Source organism: Balaenoptera borealis (assembly GCF_965194805.1).
Source record: "Balaenoptera borealis genome assembly, chromosome: 8".
Lineage (NCBI taxonomy): Eukaryota > Metazoa > Chordata > Mammalia > Artiodactyla > Balaenopteridae > Balaenoptera > Balaenoptera borealis.
Genome location: NC_138865.1, coordinates 114,390,609 through 114,415,162, shown reverse-complemented (window position 1 = coordinate 114,415,162; position 24,554 = coordinate 114,390,609). Strand labels below are relative to the sequence as shown.

At 49.8% G+C, this 24,554-nt stretch overlaps 1 protein-coding gene and 1 long non-coding RNA gene across 10 annotated transcripts in view; one reads left to right on the top strand and one right to left on the bottom strand.

The window, feature by feature from the left end:
• The first annotated feature begins 98 nt into the window (after nucleotides 1-98).
• On the top strand, nucleotides 99-3,300 carry LOC309633628. 2 transcript variants are annotated; one of them, XR_014247652.1, is made up of 3 exons: nucleotides 99-362; nucleotides 668-774; nucleotides 3,099-3,300. It is a non-coding gene; the product is annotated as an uncharacterized lncRNA (long non-coding RNA). The 2 variants fall into 2 exon arrangements; XR_014247653.1 differs by lacking the exons at nucleotides 99-362; nucleotides 668-774 and adding an exon at nucleotides 790-2,199.
• The window catches only part of GARNL3 (GTPase activating Rap/RanGAP domain like 3), a 154,452-nt gene continuing 132,921 nt past the window's right edge, over nucleotides 3,024-24,554 (bottom strand). For 7 of the 8 annotated variants that reach the window (XM_082402606.1, XM_082402608.1, XM_082402613.1 and 4 more), the window contains 8 exons: nucleotides 22,736-22,894; nucleotides 16,364-16,430; nucleotides 11,481-11,588; nucleotides 9,948-10,066; nucleotides 7,526-7,664; nucleotides 6,552-6,767; nucleotides 5,179-5,305; nucleotides 3,024-3,488 (listed from right to left, as the gene is read on the bottom strand). In XM_082402606.1, coding sequence (XP_082258732.1) covers nucleotides 3,311-3,488; nucleotides 5,179-5,305; nucleotides 6,552-6,767; nucleotides 7,526-7,664; nucleotides 9,948-10,066; nucleotides 11,481-11,588; nucleotides 16,364-16,430; nucleotides 22,736-22,894 — 1,113 coding nt within the window. In that variant the 3' untranslated portion in view covers nucleotides 3,024-3,310. Of the gene's footprint in view, nucleotides 3,489-5,178; nucleotides 5,306-6,551; nucleotides 6,768-7,525; nucleotides 7,665-9,018; nucleotides 9,525-9,947; nucleotides 10,067-11,480; nucleotides 11,589-16,363; nucleotides 16,431-22,735; nucleotides 22,895-24,554 lie in introns of those variants that run through there. The other variant, XM_082402609.1, reaches the window with a different exon arrangement.

The following is a 24,554-nucleotide window of genomic DNA, read 5'->3' as shown; positions in this document are numbered from 1 at the left end:
GACAGAGCTATCCAGTGTATAGGTGGGGCGGAGTTTGTAGCTGGGCCGGAGCACACAGTCATCCAATAGGAGTGTGATGCGAGCTCGGAGGCGGGGTCATATAGATGCCTCACACCGAGCCGGCCAATGAGGGTGGAGGGCGGGGATTGCACTTGCGCCTGGATCCGCCTCTCAATCTAGCTTCAACCAGTGGGGCTAGGAGCTGGACGAAGGCGGAGCACGTGGGCCGCGCCCAGAACTTCCCACCCCCACTCTGGGCAGCAACAAGTCCCCTCCGTGGTCGGATCTGCGGTCTCTGTTTGGCGTTAACCGCTGCCCTGGGGCCTGGGCACTTCTGCCCACCTAGAGCCGCAAGGCGGAAGGTCTACAAACAACGGTTCTGGGCCACTATCTCGGATGCTGAGCCTGGCGCTGCAGCTGGGTTGCCGGGGCAGAGGCGTGGCCCTTGGCGCCGCAGCCCACCTCCGTGCACGTCACGACTCGGGGTGGGGGTGGGGTGGGGGTGGGGTGGGGGTGGGGCGGGGGGAGGCCCAGGTTGCCGACAACGACCAGGACCTTCGGGTGCTGTCCCGTGTTGGGCGGGGTCCCTCATGCCTCATAGCTGTGACTGATCTGGGCTTAAATCAGTGAGCTCTACGCTCCCTGTTAAATTACACTCACTTCATAGGTAACCCTGACTTTGGAATCTTCATCTTAATATCTCCCAATTTTGAGTCCCCTGCGGATGTTAATAGCCAGCCTCTGTATGTGCGTGCAGCTAGGTCACTGCTGGAGGTGAGTACGATGAAGTCAGTGCGCTGCAGAATCTCGCCGTTTGTATGCCGCACTCTCTGGGTGCAGGCAACTGCGATGGAGTGCTGTGTATTTTCGGCAAGAACCAGGGCTAAGAGAGTGACAGGCTTAGCTTCTAATCTCTCTCTGGGCCTCTGTTTCCTCATCTCTAAGTGGAGATGACGGTTAACTATCTTGCAGGAGGGTTGTGAGTAGGGGCAATATATAAAAAGACCAAGCACATGCCAGGTACTCAAATGCTAGCCGGTATGATTAGCACAGTCACCTGATACTACTGTCTTTCAAGACTTAGGCAACCGCCCCTCTGTGCTTCCTCAGCATCTGTGCTCCGGTCATAAATTCTTAGCACTTATCATTGCCTGTGATCACCTGTTTACTTCTGTCCCTCCCCCAATGGACAAGATCTCCTGCTCCAGACAGTGGGTACTTGGTGTCTGCAGAGAGGAGGGATGCCTCAGGCTTCAAGGGCAAACTGCTGCATTTAGGTTTACTTTGCAATTCAGCCTGAGGGATATGCAGAGAGGCTTCCGTAAACAGGGTGATCCAGCGAGCCCAGCTAAGGCCAGCCAGCCCTCTGAACCATGGATCCCTACAAACCTGCTCCTGCCCTCCGGCTGGTCATCTCCCTCCCCATGAGTGTGCAGTGTTCACTTCTTGGCCTTTGTAAGCAGACACTGCTGCCAGACCAGCCTCCCGCTCCCCTTTTGTAAGCTAGGCACCATCAGTCTGTTTAGTAGGGCCCACCTCTTGCCCTTTCTACATCCTCTCCTCAGATCTGTGACTCTTGTCAAATCATGGGGTGCCACTTGCTGCCAATCTCTTTGGAAGAATGGTCTAAATAGCCCTTGGTTTTTCTATTCCAGGCTGAGAAGTAAGAAACTTCAGAAAAAAAAAAAAATGACAGGAAAAACACACATACAAGCTCATGAAGCTTATAGAGTATTTTAACACGAAAAACACCAGCCAGATTCAGCTGATACAAGGCACTCAGCCTGGCTCTGTATGGTGGACAGGGGAGAGAGCACAGCTCTGGGGTCAGAGAACTCACAGGTTCAAATCACTGCCCCTTTCTGGGCCTCAGTTTCCTTATTTGAAAAGCAAGAATAATAAAATCTAATTCACAAAACTTTAGGTGAGGTTGAGATACAGTATGTAGTTGATCTTGTGTTTTCCCCCTTTAAACAAAAAGGGCATAACAAAACACAGAAGAAGAACGGGAATGCTGAATGCTACAAAGACTGAGGAGACTCCTGGGTACGCCTAAAAAGCACTGTCTTTAATACTCTCACCTCTTGCCTTCTGCTGAAGGGGACCAGGCAGCCTTCAGCTTGGATGCTTCATGTTGGACCGTCTGTGCAACAGGCAGAGAGGGGAGCTCTCCCCACAGTGTGCAAGGCCCAGAAGGAGGTAGGGTCCAGAACTTCTGTGAAATCTATCAGATCAAGGTCATGTCAAGCGCAGGCCTCTGCACTTAGTGAGAAGACCTGCAGAGGAACTCCTCAGAGCCACTTTAACAGAGGAAATGATCTCAAGTTTCTTTTGATGGGTAATATAGGCAAGATGAGACAGAATAAAATGGAATCCATCAGACTAAAGCCAAAAGTAAATTATCTTCTTCACACCACTTAAAATTGTTACAATATCAGCGAAACTAGGTTTCCCTCCTTTGATTTCCCCTGGCTAGAGGCTGACATCTCACTGTTTCATTCCCACCTGGCCAAACTCATATTTTCTTCTCACTTTAAGGAGGGAGCAACGGAAGGCAGATACATGATAAGAGGAAGGATAATCATTTGGTTCATGTGAGAGCAAAGCAGACTGGAACAAGAGGAGGGAATTTGAGAATGATAATTTTGATGATGGAGAGTAACTGTTTTTTGGTTATATGATTTCACAATAACAATACCCCCCCCAAAAAATCTTAAGACTCTTAACAGGCTCCTATACCTTATTATTTTTTGTGAGACACAAAGAGAAAGAAGCAGGAGTTTCAAAGATCTAAAAATTCAGCTTTTCTCAAGTCTGTAGGCAGAAACGCAGCTGGTTCCAATCACAGTGAACTGAAACAGCAACAGGGGCCAAAGGTGCAGAAAGAAAACTTATTTATAATAAATTTTCAAAGCAATGGCTTTTCTTTATAAAAGAAACACAGTATGTGACAAAACAAAACTGTAATGAAAAAATAACTTTTCCATCTAAGTATATAAAATGTAAGAGAAGGTTGCAGTAAATAAGAATGAACATTTTTGATTTATTCAAAGTTTCAATCTAAAACCTCAATGAAATCTACCACCTTTAATTACAAGGGTACTGATGGTTCCTGAACAGAAAGAAACAAAGGTTAAGATGGCACCGGACATTGGAGAGTGACCCAAACTGGCCGAGGGTGCAGAAGCTTTGGTCCAATAGACCACGGACAGGCTAAAAGCCACATTTTGTTGAGAACTGATGTCGGAACTGGTTAAAGAGTGTAAACCTCCATAAGAAAATTAAAGATGGCAAACTCGACTGGGACTCTTTACTTCAAGTCAATAATGTCTTCGTCCGAGGAAGCTGTGAGCTGAAAGGGGCTGCTGCCCCAGACAGGGCTGCCTTCTCGCTCAGCCACAGGGTCCGGGTCGGAGCTTGTCGACTGATAACGCCCCTCGGGATTGGCTTCGGAAGTGGAAGGACTTTCCAAGGAGCTCAACGTGATCCTAGAGGAGAAAAGTCACTGTGAACGGATCCTGGGGCACCACTGAGCTGGCTGCTCTGTTTCCTGTTGCCCTAAACTCGGGAGCCCTTCTCCCCCTCCGCCTGCCATTATGGGGGAGAGGTGGGGAAGTGCAGGAGTGACCCCCCACCCCACCCCAGCAGAGCTGGTGTTCTGCAGGCAGACAGCCCGATCTCATGGGTGGTTACGGGTTTTAAAGGCCAGCGGTGACACACAGGTGTTTGTGAGGAAAATTGGGATAATGTCACTCTGCCTAAAACCCTCCCATGGCTCCCCACGGCCTGAGGACAAGGCTAAAACGCCGGGCCACAGGCCCCGGCCCTGCTGACCCCTCCAGCCTCCTCCCAGCCCACCCCCACCCTCTCTATTTTCTCCTGCATTCAGGACGCTCACTCTCTTGATACCTGCAAAACCAATTTGACCAAATTCAGGGAGTTCATTCATTCAACAAGTACTCATGGAGCCTGTAAAAGCCCCAGCCCAGCCTCTGGTCGCTCTTGACCTTGCATCCTTGTCTGTGCTCAAGCTGACCCACTCTCTTCCCCCTCTCTCTCTCTGTCTCTCTCTGTCTCTCTCTCTCTCTCTTCAGGGCCTTTACCCCTGCTATTCCTGCTGTCGGAGGGGCTGTTCCCCCAGCTCCTTCTCATTCAAAGCTCAGCTCAATGCCACTTCCTCCAAGAAGCCTTCCTTGACTCCCAGCCCCCACCTCAAGTAGACCTTCTATCTGCCCCACCCCCATCACTACCTTCTTATAGATTTCCTTGCAGTGCTTGTCACTAATGGAAATGATAGCATTTGCTTATTTGTTCACAGGTTTATTATCTGTTTCTCCACACTAGAATGTAAAGTCCCTGAGGGCAGGGGCCTGGTCACACAGTAGGGGCTCAATGAAAGTGCATTGGATTAAAGCGTGAGTGAGTACTGCCCCTCTCTGGGCCAGGCTAATGCTTGCTTGATTTATGAGACTGGGCTCAGTCTTTCCTGATGTTTGGGACCCCCCTGCCCCAAGTGTGGTGTGATGGCACCCCTCATTCTTCTGCAACACCTGCCACCCTGGAATGCTGTAATTCCTAGAATGTCCCTGTTGGCCTTTCCCACCAGCCTGTGAACTGCTGAAGTTCAGCTCCATATCCCCAGCTCAGTGCCAGGTGCTCCAAGAATGTGTGTTGAATGACTTAATGGAGCCTGGACACATGCCCCCTTGCCCTCCACACAGGAGCAGGCAAGATGTTATTGAGGGACACAGAGAACCTCAGGGGACAAATCAGTGGGATTCAACAAATACTCATGGACGTGTGATACTGAGCGGCCATCCAGAAAAGCTCTACCTGTTTCTACGCCCACCACAAGTACTGGAGAGCGCCTGTCACTTTTACTGAGCATTCTTGTTTTAAAAAATCCCTGTCAATCTAGTGAGCAAAAACAGTCTCAGGGTACTTTAATGTGCATTTGTTGGATTGCTAGTGAGGTCACCCATTTGTCTGGGCCCCTCCCTGGCAGGCAGTGTTCTCTGGGGATCCTCAGGGAGGAGCTGGCTGCCAACCCTCTGCTGTGGCTGCCGAAGGGGCCGGCACATGGCATCATCGGTCAGCAGGAAGGGCCCTGTGGCTGCGCTGTGACTTCAGGGACCGCCACCCTGAGAAGGGGCTGCTGGGGGCTGCGTCCCTCTTTACCTTTCGCTGCTAGTTGACCTCACTGTCCCTGGTTTAGGGCCTCCTTGGTTTTCTTCCAACCGCTTCCGGGCTTTTGACTTGGGCTTTGGTGCTCCTTCTGCCCTGGGTCCACCTTCATCGGAGAGGCCTGGATTGCAGGGGAGAATCACAGGTCAGCGGGTCATTACCACAGGGCTGCCACAGAGACAGAAAATGCCCTTTTCCTCTTGGTTGGGTATTGGTGCATTATTGGGATCGAGGCAAGAAGAATGATGATAAAGTCTATATTTTTAAATAATTGGTTGTCTTGTTGGTAGAAGGTCTTTTTTCTTCTGATTAGAACGAATATATGTATTGGGAAAAAAAGAGTCAGAGGAGTTTAATGAAGGAGAGAAAATCTACAGCGCTACCACTGGAAACTGTAATTCTCCAACTCAGAGATTCAATTTCTGAAAAGCACAGTGGTTTATACAATAGTAGTTGGCAGATCAAGCTTTCTAAGGGTATAGTGGTTTAAAAATAGCAATGTATATGTTTTAAAAGTGCAGTGGAAGGCACCAACTTCTAAAACCAACCGACTTTGCCAATGTCAAGGCCTGCCCTGTCAGGTGGTCCGAATCCCCGTCTCCAGTTGGTCAGGAAACATTACTGCAGGACAGGCATGTGCCAAGGCCAGCTGTCCTTGCAGTTTTATGCCGTGCAGATGCCAATTCAAGTTTTCAAACCAGTTCTTACTGGTTTGACATAACATTTCCATTTTTCCTCATTTTGTTTTCACAATTCTGAACAAAAATCTTTATAACAGTCTAGCGTTTTCACAATCATCATGGTGCTTTATGCTTCTCTGGTCTGGTCTCCCACCTGTAAATTGAGAGAGGAGGGCACAGCAAAGATCTTACATCTCTACCATCCCCATAGAACTGCCCCACGGTCCAGGGGCTTTGGGAAGGATAACTGAACTGTACCACAAACATGCAAGAAAACAAAACATATGAAAAAAAAAAAACCCCAAGTAAATTAAAATTTTAGATATACGAATGTAAAATGTTATCTGAGGACTGCAGGGTATAAACCCTCTGGACACTTTCCTAGGAAATTAGACATATATAGATACTTATGTTTAAAAAAGTCATATCAGACTAGACCTACTGTTTTACAAACTGCCCTTTCCCCCCTGAACATGGTTTGGGCACTTTCCACATCAATAAATACAGATTGACACATCATTGTCATTGGGTAAATGATGTATAGTCTTCCTCGGTGTAGGTGCACTATAATTTCTTTATAAATCCCTTATGAAAGGGCTCATTGTTTTTGAGGACAGTTAATATCCACAGATAAAACCAGCGGGTATCGTTACAAACAGTGCGAACACAAGAATCGAGAGCCATTACCCAGCAGCTCCCTGCGGGTCCTGCTCGCTATCTCTTTGATCTCCATGCGCGACAGGGACAAGGAGTGAGTGACAGGAATGGCCGCGATGCCGATGCCGATGGAGGTGGGCGGGGTGATGACCTTGGAGACTAAGGGCGATTTCAGAGGCCGCTCGATGCTTCTGCCCACCAGGTTTCTGAGTGGAATCTTGTACAGATTTTTGGACTGAATCTCACCTGAAATAAGAGTTCGAGAAGAACATCAGAACTTTAAGAAGAGTTCATGTTATTCACAAGAGGATAATTCCTGGTTCCTCAACATAGTTAGCATGAAGGAAGAGTTTATGTTGCAGGCTGACCTCCCAAGTCTCATTAGGGGCAACAAAGTGAGGGCGCCCGACGGCTCTGTTTTCTAAGGGCATCGTGTTCATGGGTAAATGGGGAAAAACGCACCCACTCCTGATTACGTGTGCACAGGAGGAAGGAGTCGACAAGAAAAGCACAGCTGTCCTGCCCGGGAGCTCCAAGCTCTCGTGACAACGAGCCATAGTGACGACTTATGTGGTGAGAAGTTAGGAAAACCACGAGGCAGTACCCACAACAAAGGCCTGCGGGCAGGGTTCAAGGGCGAAGCCAGACAGAGTGAAACCTGGGTGCTGAGTAATGTGTGGGTTTTATGACTATGTCCTTTTAGCTATAAAAACCTACTATATTGTTAACATCCCTGAAGGAAAGATAACTTGCTGGGGCAAGTTGGAATCTCTCTAGCCCTCAGCTCCCTTCTCCCCATTGCAACAACTGTTTTCATAATGGGATTTTTTTGGGGGGGCATTATCACAAGATTTCTTAAGAATGCAACCACACTGCAAGTTTTTTTATGGCTTCAAATAGTGAGTTCCTTCGGCAGTAGTCACATGTCAGTATTTGACAATGAACTAGAGAAATCAGAACGGATCAAAACTATCTATCATAAGACAGTAAAAATTGGACTTCACCTTCCCCCAGGGAAGAAGGAAACACTGGAGTATCTCTGCCCGGGGGTGTCTGAGGAGAATTGTGGGCACTGGCCCCCTTGGAGCTGCCTCCGGATGAGACCTCGTTCACAGATGCGATTGCTGTGAAGTATATATCTGACTAGAGAGAAAGAGAAGGCGTTACTGAGCCACCTGCTGTTACAGGCCCTGCACCCACCAGCCCTTCTGTCATCACTGCAGGGCCCCCAACTGCCCCCCCCCGGGGGGCCTGTGGTGCAGGAACGAGCCGGGGAGGCGGCTTCCAGCTCTGTGCTCAGACGTTTCCTGAGCGTTCACCTCACCCACTTATCTGTTTGTTGATACACAATAGAAAAGAGTCAATTTCCCACACACCAGCTGCAAACACAGACACAACACACTTCCCCGACACGGATCTCAGGCACCTGGAGGTTAGAACTGGAGAGGGTTTGGGATTCAGTCAGATCCATGTCACAGGTGGGGAAATGGGTTCTCATGATTCAGCAAATACTCAAGCACACCCTTGATGAGCTGGCTTTGGGGTAACGGCAGTGCTATGTGGACTCAGGGACGCTGAGTTTCAGGAATTTTGCAAGCTGGCTGCTAAATACAGCCATTATTAAACTTAAATTATATTAAAAAACAAAGGAACTAAATATCAAAATTCAACCATTCCTAATTATTTTACTACCTTGAGTATTCTCTGAGCTCTTGAGGTAATTTACATGAACACTGTCTTGGGCAGGTGGGGGGATACTGTGTAATAGCGGCTCCTAACGCTGTGTTCCATCGTGTCACACGGGAAGCTTGAGATCAGTCACGGTGGGGCTGTTTACACCATGGAAATTGGCAAATGCTACAAATCAGAGCTTGATTTGTTGTTCTGTTGATTGTCTAGACTTACAGTGATGAAGAAAATGTTAATAATGAAGATTAAAATTAAAAGTGTGTTGGATCTAATGCTAAAATTGAGAGAAGTTTTGGTTTAATGATTTGTACGAGGGTGAAAAATAGTTTAATAGATCACATATCAGATTTTTAAAAAAAATAAATTTATTTATTTATTTTTGGCTGTGTTGGGTCTTTGTTGCTGTGCGCGGGCTTTTCTCTAGTTGCGGTGAGCGGGGGCTACTCTTCGTTGCGGTGCGCGGGCTTCTCATTGCGGTGGCTTCTCTTGTTGCAGAGCACGGGCTCTAAGTGCACGGGCTTCAGTAGTTGTGGCACGTGGGCTCAGTAGTTGTGGCTTGCGGGCTCTAGAGCGCAGGCTCAGTAGTTGTGGCGCACAGGCTTAGTTGCTCTGTGGCATGTGGGATCTTCCCAGGCCAGGGCTCGAACCTGTGTCCCCTACATTGGCAGGCAGATTCTTAACCACTGCGCCACCAGGGAAGCCCCACATATCAGATTTAGTGACAACAAACTTGGAAAAAGAAGAACGGATGGAGATATAATTCCAACCATAAAATCGTGGTTGAACTGCAGCATTAGTTTGGCTATGGAGAAAGGAATTCAGCAAAAATTAACAAAAGCATTTTGTGAGAGCCAGTTGGCTAAATGGACTTTAAGATAAAAGCATTGTATATTTTATTATTTGTAAATTGTAAGCTATTTACATTTTATAATCAGTAAAATTTGTAATCAACTGATGTCCATATATGTGTGTATACATACACACACCCATTTTCCAGAGGACTGGTGGTGGTTACACACTTACAGCACCCCACTGGCGCTACGTTAGTGAATAAGATGCTCCGTGTCTGCTCTCACAGAACTGTCAGTGCAGTGGGGAAAGTACGCAGTCACCCACCACCAAATGTGATGCAGGTCAGCATGGAAAAGTGCCCCAGGCGTGCAGCAGGGCACAGCCTGGCCTGGCAGAGCCAGGGAAAGGGTGTGGGGCTGACTTGGGGGAGGGGACTAGAACGAGACCTGCTGGATTATGCGCCAGGAGTAGAAGACAGCTTGGAAGATCGTTGTTCCTGCATCCTTCGGTGTTGCTCACATTCTGTTACCAGACATGAATTAGTCTGTCAGCCATAGTTTGTGGGACACAAATTCAAATTGAGGACAGACAGCGGCAAAGGAAGAAAGGAACATTGCAAGCTCTTACTTTTCTAGACTTGGCCTCTTCTTCAGGGCAATAGTGACCCAGGCTCTGATGGGGCATTTCTCTTTTCAGCTGAGCGCTCCCCAACTGCCACCAGCACCGACGACTCTCTTAACACTAAGGAGGGGCGTTTTGAAGCCCAAGGGGACTCGCACAGGAAAACCCAACCCATGAGCCTGTTTTCAGCTTTCTCATCTCAACACTCACGAGGTGTTGGCATTGTCAGCCTCACCGTGAACATGTCTGCGCCTGCCTGAAACCTCATGGTGCTGTGGGTGCCCAAAGCCCCTCAGACAGAAACAAAACCCCAGCTCTACTCACTCTGGAGGCCACGAGCTGCAGCTGAGGCACGACGGCCGTGTGGACCAGGTTCCCGTTCACCACCAGGCGGATCTCCATGGAGTCGGTGGTGAAGGCCAGCAGGTAGGGGAACGCGCAGACTGCAAGGCAACAGGGCGTCAGCTCCCAGCCTGTGCCTGCGGCTGTGGAGCTGCCAGGACCCTCTCACATCCCCCTCGCTTCTCTGGCAACTCCCATCTCTCCCCTTCCTCTGGCTGCTTCTCTTCTTCCTTCACGGGTGCATGTCCCCCAATTCTAGGAAAGCCTGCCTTAGCCGCCAAGCTTCTGCCCAGTGACGTGTGCACTGTCCCAGCTTCTCCCTGTGCCCTTCTCCCGCTGCAGTCTTGTACCCAGTCTTCCGGGGGCGCACCGCCCACCCAGGTCCTGGAGACCTTCCCCCTACGGTCCAGACTGCAGCTTGACACGGCCTTCGCACATGCCTTCCACCCGGGAACCTAGCCTTTACTCCTTCTTCATTCCCTGTCTCCGGGTCACCCTCCCCTATGCTCCTCCTGTCTGTGTGTCTGGGCAGGGACTACCCCTCACAGTGTCCCTCGGGTTCAGTGGGTTTGCTGAATTATTTGTTAAACGTTGGCCCGTCTTCTTGAGATCTTTTTGATGACATCCAGGTGCCAGAGCTGCCCCAGTGGCCCTGTGAGCCCACCTTTGTCTTTTTTACTGGCCATTTCACACTCTCTCCTTCACGCTGGCCCACTCCCTCTGCCCTCTCTCCTTGGCGACTCATCCGTTCTCTTGGCTTCACCTTGACTCTTCCTACCACACCCACGCCTCTAGCCTTGATCTCTCAAGTGGGCCCCCCCCCCCCCCCCCCCCCCCCCCCCCCGTGCCGTGGCTCAGACCTGAGAGCCGTTTCCAACCCTTCCCTCCCTTTTTTACCATAACTAATCTGCATCGGAGCCGACCCTGTCCTCCAAGTGTCTGGATCCATTCCTCTGCTCTCCTCTCAAAACTCTATCATGTTTACCTATCAACAAAGCCTTCTACTTTGAGGAAAACAGTGCTAAGATTCTTGGCTCTGATCTGACTCTCCCCAGGCAGATGCCCAGCTGTGGATCTTGAATCACAGAAACGAAGCACCACCACTCATGTCCTGAGTTTTGAGTGGCAGGCAAAGTACCTGAGTTTCTGTAATTCTAGACTTTCAAGCTTCAAAATGTATAAAAAGGACGCCAAGTGCACTGTGCTCCTCCCCCAAGTCAGTCAGAGTTTCAAGGCTGGAGATCTTGTTCAAGATCTACTGAAACTGATATTTAATTGCTCTAAAATGCTCACATGCTCAGGCACTGAGAAGACTTGGGAGGAACAGTGGAAGACAATAGTCTCCAAAGAGGAACAAAATGAAAAACAATTAAAGAAGAAGGCTTTGAGTACTCATTATACTCACATAATTCATAGCAATTTAGCGGTAAGCCAGTGAGTTTGCTTACACAGGATGGAACAGTTCAGATATGTCTATTGAGGGGGAAAGAACATGATGATAAAGGGTTTCCTTACCAATCGCACAGGGAGCCTGGTTCCAACAGAACTGGAAATCTGACGCAGAGGGTTGAACCAAAAAAGAGCCACCATTAAACGGGCAAACCTTTTTATAGATGCAACTGTCTGCAACGAAACAACAGCGACGCATTTTTGTTAGAGACAACACTCAGGTAACCATAATTAGATAAATGAGAAACAAGAATAGCATCCTATCTGCTCGTTCTTTATGAAAGCCGGGACGAATATTGCCATGATGCCAGATCCTCAGGCGCAGGAGGCAGTCTGAGCCAGAGTAATATTTCTGCTACAAGTCATCATAGCCGCCATTTTTGGAGAATTTACTATGAGCCAGGCACGGAGCTTTAAAACATTCTTCCGTTTAATCTGTACAAACTTATGAAGTAGATGCTATTATTACACTCATTTTACAGATGAGAAAATTGAGGCAAAGAGCAGTGAAGTAGCTTGTCCACAGCCTCACAAGTTCTACTTGGGAGAGAACCAGGTTGGCTTGATTGCAGAGAAGAAGGGGCACTTGAAGGCAGCCCCTGGACGGAGGAAGGCCTCCTACAAGGGGATCACGCTCTGAGCCTCACTCAGTAGGACATGTGTGATGGGAGCTGTACACCACTCCCCCAACATTTTATTATGAAAACTTGAAGCCATGTGCCTGTATCACCTTGGTGAATCTGAGCCAGCGTTAGATTAAGGCCAGGTTAATTCAGTTACCCAGTTCCTGGCTTGCTCCGAGCTCTAAACACAAGTCCAGGTGGTTCAGACCCTCTTCGAGTGAGAAAGGTCATGTAGAAACAAAGGCCCCTTTTATTCCAGAAGCCCATCATGTTTTAGCCATACAATCTTATTTTTAAATTATTTTTTAAAACAGCCTTACTGAGATGTAATTTATATACCATAAAATTCATCCATTTTAAGCATTCAAGTCAATGAACTGTAGTATGTTTATAGAGTTGTACAACATCACAATCTGATTTTACAACATTTTCATCACCCTAATAAGAAACATCACGCCCATGAAGCAGTCTCTTGCCATTCCTAGTGTGAGAATCGACAGCTGTGGCCCCTCTGTGAGAGGGCAGAGGTCATGGAGCCAGAGCTGCTGCTGCAGCCTGCGATGTGGGGCTAGGCTGGGGATGACCACCGCCGGCCCACCTGAAGCTTAGGGTCTCCTTTGATGTGACCACTGTGCCTTGTCAAGCAGTTAACTTATACTGTCTCATCATTGTTCTTCTAACAGAGTGAGTTGTTGGGACAGAAAAACTCACCAGAGTCAGTTCTGTTTTTGCTACAGTGGACTCACTAGGGGAGAAAAAGCATCCTCATTCTCAGCTAAAGGCCTCGCTCCCTGAGAAAATGAGCGCTCAGGAAGGACACCCGGATCTCCCCGCAGCGGCTCCCCCAGCTGCTGTGTCCGCCCTCAGCCTCCTGCCCACGACTCCGGATGCCGTGGGGTGCAGCTCACCCCCTCTCCACTCTGTCCCGTGGCTTTCGCCCCCTCAGGGACATCGCCCCTCTGTCCTGCACTGCAGTTTCCCCTTCTCCATCGGATCTTTCCCGACAGTCTTACACATGCTGTTTATTCCACCTTTTAGAAAACAAAATCCTTGGCCTCTCTTCCTCCTCTAGCTGTTACACCCTTCCTTATTCTTTTTCCCTTAAAGCAAAATTCTTTGAAAGACTTGTCTGGACTCCCCGGCTCTACTTCCTCTTTCCCAATCTCTCCTGACCTGTGCAATCAGGCTTTTGTTCCCCACTGCTTCCCCAGAGACACCTGCTCTTGTCAAGTTTCCTAGTGGCCTTGTAAACCCAAGCGCCATCTCAGACCCGATCTGTCAGAGGCAAACGGCACAGCGGGTCACTACTCCCTTCAACACTGCCTCTCAGGGCCTCACCCCACTTTCTCCTGTCTTTCCAGCCACTCCTCAGTCTACTTTGCTGGTTCCTCCTGTCTCCCCCACTTCCCGGTGGGTGATCTCTTTAGTCTCGGGACCCTAAAGGTCACTTGCCTGCTAATGACCCCCAGGGAGCCCCCTCCGGAGCCCGCACTTGAACCAGGTGATCGCTCACTGTCTGCACTGGGATATCTCAGAGGTGCTGATGGGTCATAACTGAACTCTTGATCTTTCCCCCCAAACTTGCTCTTCTGAAAGCCTCCCTCATCTCAGTAAATGGCATTCTCTGTTCTCCCAGCTGCTCACGTCCCCAGACTGCAGTCCTCCTTTTCTCTTCCCCTCACAGCCGCACTTTATTCACCGGCACGTTATCTTGGTTCTCACGTGTAAAGCACGTCTAGGACCTGACCACCGCTCAGCGCCTCCCCTGCGGCGGTCCTGGTCCAAGCCCCTGGCGTGCTCGTCAGATGAGCGCAGTCCCCGCCCTTCCCGCTTCCACACCAGGGCGGCGGGGGGCGGAGGCAGTTTCCTCTTACAGACCCTGTCGCGCCTCTGCTCAAAAGCCTCCAGTTGCTCACCAGGGTGCAACGCAAAGACCTTTCACCTACCAGGCCCTGCTGGAGTCTGGTCCTCTTTGCCGATGTCATTTTTATCCACTTGCACCCTCGCTCACTCTGTTGTGATCACGGGTCATCTTGGGGTCACCTCGACCGTACTGGAATGTTCCTCCTCAAGGTCTTTACACCTGCTCTCGTCCCTGCCTGAAACACTCAGCCTGATACCTTCATGTTCAACACTCAGTCCTGATACCTGGACTCCCTTTGGGTCTTCGGTCCTCGCTCCTCTCCCAGCGAGGCCTGCCTTCCTCACCCCCTGTAACTGGTGACCGGTGACCCGCACACCCCACTCCTGCCCAGTCCGGCCCCTCTTCAAGCCCCTCTTCCCCCTTCATTTCCCCTCAGCACTCAGCACCATTTAACAAACTGCACGTGTTTCTTATTTATCTTGTTAATTGTCTAACTGCTCTCTTTAAAATGTAAACTCCACCTGATGGCTGGATTTGTGCTTATATTCACTGCTGAAACCCCTAGATATCGGAAGTGCTGGGTAAAGATTTGCTGAATGAATGAACGACTCAGGAAGGACACAGCAGCCTTGTGTTTCTAAAGGCCCAGGTCCCTTACACACATCCCCTCTCCTCTCCCCTGTCCCACCTCAACTCCCACTAGGGGCGAGCAACCTGCTGCGGGGTTTGAGGGGCTGGGCTGGAGGAGACCCTGGCCCCTGAGCACAGAGCTCCCTGGATGGGTCGGGTGGCTGTGTTGTGCCTGGGAGGCCAGACCCAGCCCCCGCCTGCCTCAGAGGGGGTCACGCGGGCCTGGAGGAGGCGACAGGACTGCAGTCCATAGGCGCCCCCTGCCGGCCCCCCGCGCTTTCCAATGGATAAGCCCCAGGAAAGCAGAGGGCGCTCCCTTCCAATAACCAGTGCTGGCGGTCTCTGCACCTGAGGCGAGGGGCCTCCAAATTAGACTGAACTGATTCAGAAAAGGAAGCGAAGCTGTTTCTCGAACCCCAGAGCCATGCAGCCTGTTCACACCCATGAACTGGCGCCCATGCCTGCTGTTCCCTGAAGCGTGAGCTCACTGTGTCCCTGGCAGGGCCTTTCACTGTTGTGTCTCCAGAGCCCGACACGGGCCTGGCACAGAGAGGGCCGTCCCTTATGGTTAAAAAGAGCCGCCTGAACGGGGGCTGGCGCGGGGGCAGGATTCTAAGAAAGTCACTGCCTGGGAAGCAGCTCAGAATCTATGACTTCCCTCCTTTGACTTTCCCCATCCAGCTGGTGGGGAACAGTGTATAGGTTCTAATTTTAAAACAAATTTCTCTGAAGAAAAGTCCCTTTCTGCATGTAGAAAAGTTTTTCACTTATCTGAGATAAAAATTTCTCTATAGAAAACTCTGGGTTTCTGGAAGTTATATTTTAGAAAGGAGCCGACATATGATAAAAATCAGCTTCAAATTTGAGAAGGGTTTAGACAGATCTGTGAATAAAATATCCCAAAAGAGCGATTTATTGGTGAAGTTCTTTCCTTGTGACTACCTTCTCCTGATTCCCCATAAATCTCGAATTTCGAGAGGATGTTTATCAAACAAATTTCTCTACTGAAAACACTTACTAATCAAAGATTAATTAATCAAAATATCTGCCTCATGTGATATAACCAGCATCACCACTCTAAATCGATACAATCCTAGGCTGAAAAAAATATATTTTATTGTTTTAGCTAGACTGCGCAGGCTTATCCAGGAAAATATCTTACTACCTTTGCCTTAAAAAGATCCTTTTTATTGTAGTATCACATTAGCTTTTGAAATGCTGAAAATCCTTAGAGACCCTATTTGATATCTGTGGTCTGCCTGAAACCCACCTGCCACCTGACCCAAACTAACCCAGCTGAGGCCGGGTACGCCAGGTTGAGGCTGATTTCATTAACACCTGAGAAATAACAAAAAGGGGAAGAGTGTGGTTAAAATTTGGGGCACTGGAGTCAAGAGGCCCCAAATGTGAACCTGGGCTCTGCCATTTGTAGCTGCACAATCTTGAGAAAGTCCGTCCACCGCTCCAGGTCTCAGGAGCCTTATCTCCCTCCAGATGACAGATAGTAACAGAAAAAGTCAATGGAACGGTGACTGAGGTGGGTGAAGCACAGCGCGTGGCACACAGTAAGGGCTCCCTAGATGGAAGCCACTGCTATCACCCCCACGTCCTGGAGACACCCCCAGGAGGCCCCTGCACCATCTTACCAGGAGGTCTGGCGTATTGGGAGATCCAGGCAGGAAGGCAATTTTTAGATGCGCCCTGGAGTGGAATTAAGGACCCAGGAACAATACCTCAGGTAAATCTAAAGCTAAGTCCCTTTAAATTGTCCAGAAAAAAAAAATAACCAGTTGATTTTAGCAAATAGAGATCAAAACACATCCTTTACTTACAGTTGTAACACAGGAGCAGACCGGCTTCCCCGTCTTCGTACACATCAATAGCTGCAACGAAATTAACCTGCAATGAGAATGGGCAATGGTAGTGGGCAGGCTGGACACTGACACTATGAAAAGACTTTCTCAAGTTACGGCTTTCTGTAAACTCAGGCACTGGGGGGCATTCCCACCTCACCAGCACCCATGGTGCCACATGGGTGGCCACGACTGCAGTCCATAGGGACTTTCTCACCCTCTTTTCCCACGCTTTGAGAAGCTCTGTAGGCGGACATCTCCACTCTCTATTGACAGGCCTCTTATTTATATAGTGGGCTCAGTCCACAAAGCTTTTCACATGGGTTATTTGTTTCACTCTCACATCAACCCCTAAAGTACGTGGCATTGCTCCCATTTTACAGATGAGGAAAGTGAGGCTCAGAGAGGTGCAGTCGCTCTAGTGCCTCAGGTAGAAGGTGCTCCAGCCAAGATCTGAACCGGATCCCCGGTTCTTTTCCAAGCTTAACACCCATGCACTTCAGCCACACTTCCTCCTGCTTCAAACACAGTCTCTGAATCTCAGTATCACCGTGTCTGCACTTCTCTTCTCTCTCCTTCACTTCCAGGGAGGCGGCATGACATGATGCAGAGAGTGTTGGAAGCCCTAGCTCTGTGGCGTAGGCGAGGTCTTCCTCTCCGGCCTCCGTTTCTGCTTTTGAGAAGACGGTTCTCAACCTGATAGTGTCCTTGGCCCCTCTTGAGCTTCAAAACTCTGACCCTGTAAAAATCTCCTGCTTCTTTCATTGCCTCACTTGTCTTCTCACCCCTTGTAGTCTGTCCTCCTGTACCACCAGGGACACTGCCCTCTCTGAGCACCATGAAGATTTCCTTCTCCCCAGCCTGGAGGCCTTTGGCCATGGCTCATCTCTCCATCCAGAGCTCCGCAGCCTCTGACATGGGACGTCTCCTCCCTCCCGTCCTCTCTCCCACTTCAGATTATTCTTCCATTTCTTGGCTCTTCTCTCATTTAGAAAAATCCCCACCTTTATAGCTTCAGATTTTACTCTGCTCAAAATCTCTAGATACAACCTCAGGCACACATTCTCCTCAGAGCTCCAGCCCATATTCCTAAGTCTTTTCTCTCAAACGCAACAGGTTCCATACCCAGGAACGCAGGAGGCAGCGTAGGGGAACAGATGGGAGCACGACGCTGGTCAGACAGCCCCGAGCTGCGATCCTGCCTGTACCACTCGCTGCCTCTGTGGCTTGTTGCAAATGGCTTAACTTCTGGCCCCAGGTCTTCACCTGTGAACCGGTATAACGGTAATCCTGACTCTGCTGGATCGTCATGAGAATTCCATGAAACAAGGCACACGTTTTTGCACAGGGCCTGACACATAATCAGCCCTCTATGGAGGCTACTATCTTTATGTCGCACAGGGCCTGACACATAATCAGCCCTCCATGGAGGCTACTATCTTTATGTCGCACAGGGCCTGACACGTAATCAGCCCTCCATGGAGGCTACTATCTTTATGTCGCACAGGGCCTGACACATAATCAGCCCTCCATGGAGGCTACTATCTTTATGTCGCACATGATGAGCTGCCTTCTAAGCCTCCTCCTTGCTGTTAGCAGAGCCATCCCCAAAGTCTTGGGGGCTCCCCTTCTCACCCAAGTCCAGCAGCATCCTCTTCTGTGTCTCACCCCTGCTGCGCCCCAGGCTAGGCCTGACCTCTCCAGCAGGGGCACGTGTCCTTGTCTCCCTCTGGCCCAGCTCTCTCCAGCCCCTTCCAGTCTCTGAGCTGCCCAGTACTGCACTGGGGCCCCGCCGCACCCCAGGCCCTCCTCCTCACTGCTCTCTCCCAAATGCAGCCTTCTCCTCTAAACGGTCTCAGGACCGTGCTGAAGCCCCGCTGGCCACCCTCAGCCAGGGCCTGTGCCTTGTGTCTGGCAAGTCCCTGCAATGGAACCCCGGCCCATCTCCCACCCAGTAGTACCTGGCATTGTACTAGGTGCCATCAAGCACGCAGAAATGAAAGGGCAGGGTCTCACCCCTTAAGAAAAAGTCAGAAAAGCATACAGGCACATAAAACATGGTATAATGGGGCCAATGCCAGAACCAAGAGTTGTGGGGCTTTGTGGGGGTGGGAGACAGCGAGGCTCAGAGGTCAAGGGTGCTGATTCTGGGATCAGAAAGACCTGGGCTTCAAATCCCAAATACTTCCTCTGCTGCTGTAGGTCACAGCTCTAGTTTTTAATTATCTGCATTATGTGCACTGCTGCCCGATGTTCGCTTGCTTGTTTGTTTGTTTGCTGGCACTCTCCTGCCCACTGGATCTCAGCTCCATGAAGCAGAGGCCTTGCCGACCCGCTCACGTGACATCCTCAGCACCTGGATCAGGGCCTGTCGAGTGGCAGGAGCAGAGTATGTACTTCCCGAACGCACGACTGGGTCAATGAAATCCCAACTCTGCCACTTGAGAGGAGTGGGTACCTAGGTCAGTGGTTTAACCTCTCGGAACCTCAGTGTCTTCAACTGTAAAATGGGAGATACTAGAACATCTACTCCTGTAGGGGCTGAGGATTCCGTGAGGTCATGCAGGGCCTGGTACTTGCTAAATGCTCTATAATGTCAGCTGGTGGCATTATTTAGCTATGGAACCAGCACCAGTGGGGTATATCACGGGAGGGAACAGCCCTTGAGCCCCCTCGGCCCTGGAGGGAACCCTCCCAGCCCCAGCACTTTGACTTAAGAGTCACTTCCTCCTCAGGTGTCCCCGTACTTGTCAGTTAGATGACACTTATCTCAGCTAGAGGCTTCGAGCCCTAGAGGGTGTGGCTGTCTGCTCTGCCAGGCTGTGCACTTCCTGAGGGGAGTGGCCAAGTGCTGCCAGCTTTGTAGCCTGGACCTGCTCTCCCCATCACGCTCTGTGACGAGGCTGTGGATGCCACAGGCTGGGTTTAAGGGCATGGCCTTGGGAGCAGGCAGCCTGGGTTCAAGTCCTGCCCCTGTACTTACTAGCTGTGTGGTTTGGGGTTAATGTGGCTCCTCCTTTCTGAGCCTCAGTTTCCTTTTCTGCAGAAACGGGGAAGTGAACAGCATATTCCTGTCAAGGCTACAGGGCCGAAATTCAGGGACGGAGACCACAGCATGGCCTCAACCACTCCTCCCTCAGGTCCCCCATTGCATTTCGTCAGACTTTATTAACACTTAGCACGGTGGGGCCGGGTTCATGTGTGCATGTTCCATATACATACAGGTGTTGATACAGGTGTCGGCTCCCAGGACAGGGGGGTGGGGGGTGGGTGCTGGCAGGAGTCATTCCTGCAGCAGTTTCTTGACCAGGCGAGGACCTGAGAATTAACTAGGGAGCTTTTAAAAGATACGTATTCTGGGTTCTCGTTCCTAGACATCTGGATATAGTAGGTCTAGGGTAGGACATAGGCACTGGCTTTTTATTTTTTCCTTGATTAAAAATAGTTCATTTTATTGGCATTTAAAAATAATAAAAGTCATATGTGGTGGTTGTGAAACTTCAGAACACAGACTTGTAACAAGTGAAAGAGGTCACCACTGTGAGGTCAGTGTCCAGCCTTCCCACGTGATTCCGGGGTGAGCTCTCAAAGGAGCCCGGCTGGGGTCTGGGCAGACAGTCAGTTTGGGCCCAGCAAATAAGCCAGAGACCCAGATCCTGCTACCAGGTCTGCAGTTCCCTCCAGAGGAGTCCTCTGTTTTGGGAAGGAGGCCAGTGCTGGCTGTTGGAGCTGGGGCAGTAGGTCACAGTCGGCCTGTTGGTAAAACGAACTTGACATTGACTTTCAGAAGGCTGCTCTGGTGCTTCTTAAACAGCTCCTCTCTCGAGCTAGGATTGTCTTAGACGCTAAGGTGGGTTTGAAGCCTACAGTGGGAATCAAGGGGTCTTGGATGAGAAGAGAGGAGGAACGGGGGCAGGAAACCAGGCCGGCCTGGCTGGCCGCACACGGAGCAGGCAGGCAGTACGGGCAACTTGAGGCACTAAATCTCCAGGACTCAAGGAGGGTCAGCCTCTCTCTCCTGCCCCACTGCACTCGGGGCTTGTCCTGCAGGAGCATCTTGGTGGGACGTAACCCTGTTCCCGCAGGCCGCTTCTGACCAGCTATTAGAAAGCATGCTCATTTCTCTCCTCATTTCTCTAGGGCTTTTCTTCCCAGCTGGACAGTAAATTCCTCGCAAAGACAAGCCACTGTCTCAGTACCTCTGCCTGCTCAGCAAACACAGCAGCTGCTGATTTACTAGGACAGGGGTCCCCAACCCCTTGTCCGAGGCCTGTTAGGAACCAGGCCGCACAGCAGGAGGTGAGCGGAGGGTGAGCATGAGAAGCTTCATGTGCCGCTGCCCATCGCTTGCATTACCGCCTGAACCATCCCTCCCCCCCCGCCCCCGTCCGTGGAAAAACTGTCTTCCAGGAAACTGGTCCCTGGTGCCAAAAAGGTTGGGACCACTGTACTAGGAGGGACTATGCACACTGACCCGCTCAGATCCAGGGGACACGGTTTTAAACATTTTCTCTTAGAGAAAAGTTTTGTATCTTTGCTTTAAAAAGCATATCGAAGAAAGGACAGAAAAATTTAGGACTGTTTCTCACAGCTTTCAGAAAAACAAACACAGAAGTCATCAAAGAAAACTTTAACTCATTTTTTACTGGGCCTTCATGAATCTTAAGAGACTAGTTGCCAGGGAAGGATTGATTCAACAAAGACCTGCTAGGCCAGGCTTTTTCTGTCTCTTTTGGCTGGCTGTACAGAGTTTTGAAAAGCAAGAAGAGGCAAGAACTTTCAAAGGCCAGATTGGACCCTTCCTCCTCAGAAGTCAGCGGCTGAAAGTAATTATAGGTTCCCGGCTGCTGGGATGGATGGGAGTCCTGGCTTTAAGTTAGGGAGAGTTTCAGGATAGATTCCTTCTCCTAGGTCTATATTAGCATCACCTGGGGGAGACTCAACACCAATTGATTCCCATAGCATACACCCGGGAATTCTCGTTTAACTGATCTGGGTGTATCAGAACACTGATCTGTTTAAAGCTTTCTAGGCAATTATAGCCAGAGTTGAGCAGCAGTGTGTACCAGTGGTTCCCAAACTTTCCCACATCACCTGGGGATCATCTGAAAATTCTAAAGCCCAGACCACACCCAAGGCCGATGAAATCTCTGTGGGTGGGACACGGGCATCGGTAGCATTTGAAGCTCCTTGATGACTCCAATTGCAGACGAGTTTGGGTGCCACCAGTATATATACATGAAAGGACAGACTGAGCTGTGATTGACAACAGCTGAAGATAAGGAGACCTCCTAATTATATCTAGATGCTTCTTTTTCTGACTTTTCTATTTTTTAAAATCTTGCTTTCATTAGGTGTTAAGTCTTCTTCATACAGTAATTAGCAATTTTAGTGCATATTTATGTAGGGCTTGTCCAAATATAAACTGTATTTTTTAATTTCTTATAAAGCATAATTAAATTCCTCAGTCTCTTTGACACATCTGAACAGGACTGGGGGAAGCCTGTGGGTTTGGAAACTCTCATCAGGAACAACATTCTCCCTGGAGACAACGTCCTTGTTCTGCCGTGTCCTCGAACCTAAGCCGGAGTGCTGGCCCTGCACCATGCAGACCTCAAGTGGCTCAAGTGTTATCAGGCCTTGACCTGCTTCACGGCGATAAGTGGGCTGAAGAGCTCTGTGACCTGCTTGTTTGTGTGGAGCAGCTCAGTGACAGGCACTCGGGGGTGCTGATGCTCGGAACCCACGAGGTCCTCTTTCGTGCTTCGGTGGAGTTTCGGGTGGGCCCTAGATTTTGTCCAAATCCAGGACATGGCTGTTCTCTGTGCAGCTCAGGCCAGGAGGTATAGAACCCCAGTGCTGATCTGCTTTTTCTCTCTCTCCTAATGGTGTTTCATCCCTTCTTCTTTTCCTAACGGCCTCTAAGGGGATGGAGACATGGGCTGTACCCTCCCCTGCCACCCAGGCCCCACGCTGTGGGTCTGCAGGGCCTCTGAGAGCAACCTTACTCTCCAAAGGCCCTTCCAGCATGAATTACCAAACAAATGTTCTCATTTACTCAGCTATTTACATTTAGCTTTTTGACTCTTCATTCCTCTTTTATTGGGAAGGATGGAAGGGCAGGAGGAGGCCTGGAAAAGCTGAACAGGGCAATGGGCACTTATATTATATTGAACCATTTGGACCTACAAAGATGGCAGCTTCAGGTGGTGCAGCCTAAATAGCACATCGCATGATACTGATACAATAAATACAAAATTTTAAAGAAATCCTCATCACGGCATGACAAAGTTAGAAGACACAACTCCTAGCCTTCTAGTTTCCCACTTGCCCCCATATCTGTCAACTGACCCTGTTGGCCTCCACATGGTGCAGCCTGAAGGCCTCCCCCGTGCTCTCGTTCACCACATCGAATTGGTGCCGGTAAGCCACGCAGATGAGGTTGTCACTCTCTTCCGATGGCCCATCTACCAAGGTCATCACCGAGGGAGAGTCGGACAGACAGATCTCCTGTGTGGTGGACAATGATGGAGGAGAAAGGGGTGAGGACAGAGCAGCCACCTTCGTATCAACCCCCCACTGCCCGCCCCCGTGCAGAAGAGTCTCCCTGCCAGGCCCTTGCAGAGCCCTGTGCTTGCAGGGGAGGCAGGGGTGGGAAAGGATGGGAGGGATGGCACCAGACTTCTTCTCCTACAGCCTGTCCTTGAGGCTCAGCCCTATGTCCACTGCAGAGGGGAGAGGCCAGGAAACAATTTTACAAAAGCAATTCAACAGTGTGGCCTGTGTCAGCCCTCAGACTGTCTGGTCCCGTCCTGTCATTTAATAATAATAATGATAATAACAGCTAATGTTAATAGATCCAGGCACTGTTCTCACTGAATCCTCATAACAACCTAATGAAATAGGTAAGGCTGTTACTCTGTTTTACAGGTGAGGAAACTGAGGCTCAAAGGTCACATGACTTGCCTACGGTCACATAGTTTATATGTGGCAGAGCCAAGATTTGAACTCAAGAAACCTGACTTCAGAGCTTATACTCCATATAAATGCACATGCTCTGCATAAATACTCATTAAGATGGCTAAGTACTGTATGAGAAGACTAACACCTATTTAAAACAAGATTGTAACTTGCTTTAACTGTTTTGCTGTTCTGTCCCCTGGAATTGCATATTAGCAGAAACTAAAATGCATAATTCAGGCAGCTTTAACTCTAGGCAAAAATAACTTCTCAGCTCACTTATGGGCCTACTCTGCCTTAGTGGCCAATGGTTGACATATTTGACACCTTAATGTACCATAGTTTTTATTATTATTTTTTAATATGTTTTACTTATTTGCCTGCTCCGGGTCTTAGTTGTGGCACGTGGGATCTTCGTTTCGGCATGCGGGATCTTTAGTTATGGCATGCGGGATCTAGTTCCCTGACTGGGAATCGAACCCGGGCCCCCTCCATTGGGAGCACGGAGTCTTAACCACTGGACCACCAGGAAAGTCCCTGTACCATAGCTTTTAAAAAAGCTAGAATGGTGGGGGCTTCCCTGGTGGCGCAGTGGTTGAGAGTCTGCCTGCCAGTGCAGGGGACACGGGTTCGAGCCCTGGTCTGGGAGGATCCCACATGCTGCGGAGCAACTAGGCCCGTGAGCCACAATTGCTGAGCCTGCGCGTCTGGAGCCTGTGCTCCGCAACAAGAGAGGCCGCGATAGTGAGAGGCCCGCGCACCGCGATGAAGAGTGGCCCCCGCTTGCCACAACTAGAGAAAGCCCTCGCACAGAAACGAAGACCCAACACAGCCATAAATATAAATAAATAAATTAAAAAAAAAAAAAAAAAAAAGCTAGAATGGTAAGATTGGGAAGGGCCTTGATGCTCCAGGAGGCTTCTCTCACAGGCTCCACGCTCAGTCCAGCAGCAAATCCTACTGACTCAGGCAAAGGGGCAGCTTTGTCCACCATACCTTTCCACCTGCCCAGGACCAAAGTTGACCTCGTCTCCTGCCAGGGCCCTGCATCAGCCTCTTAGCTGGACTCCTCATTCCACTCTTGGCTCCCTACTCTCTCCTCTGTCCAGTAGCCAGCATGGCCTTTTTAAAACCTGCCACTTCTCTGCTTCAGACCTTCCAGTGGCTCCCCCTTTTGCTCGGTGTCAAAGCCAACGTCCTTGCAATGACC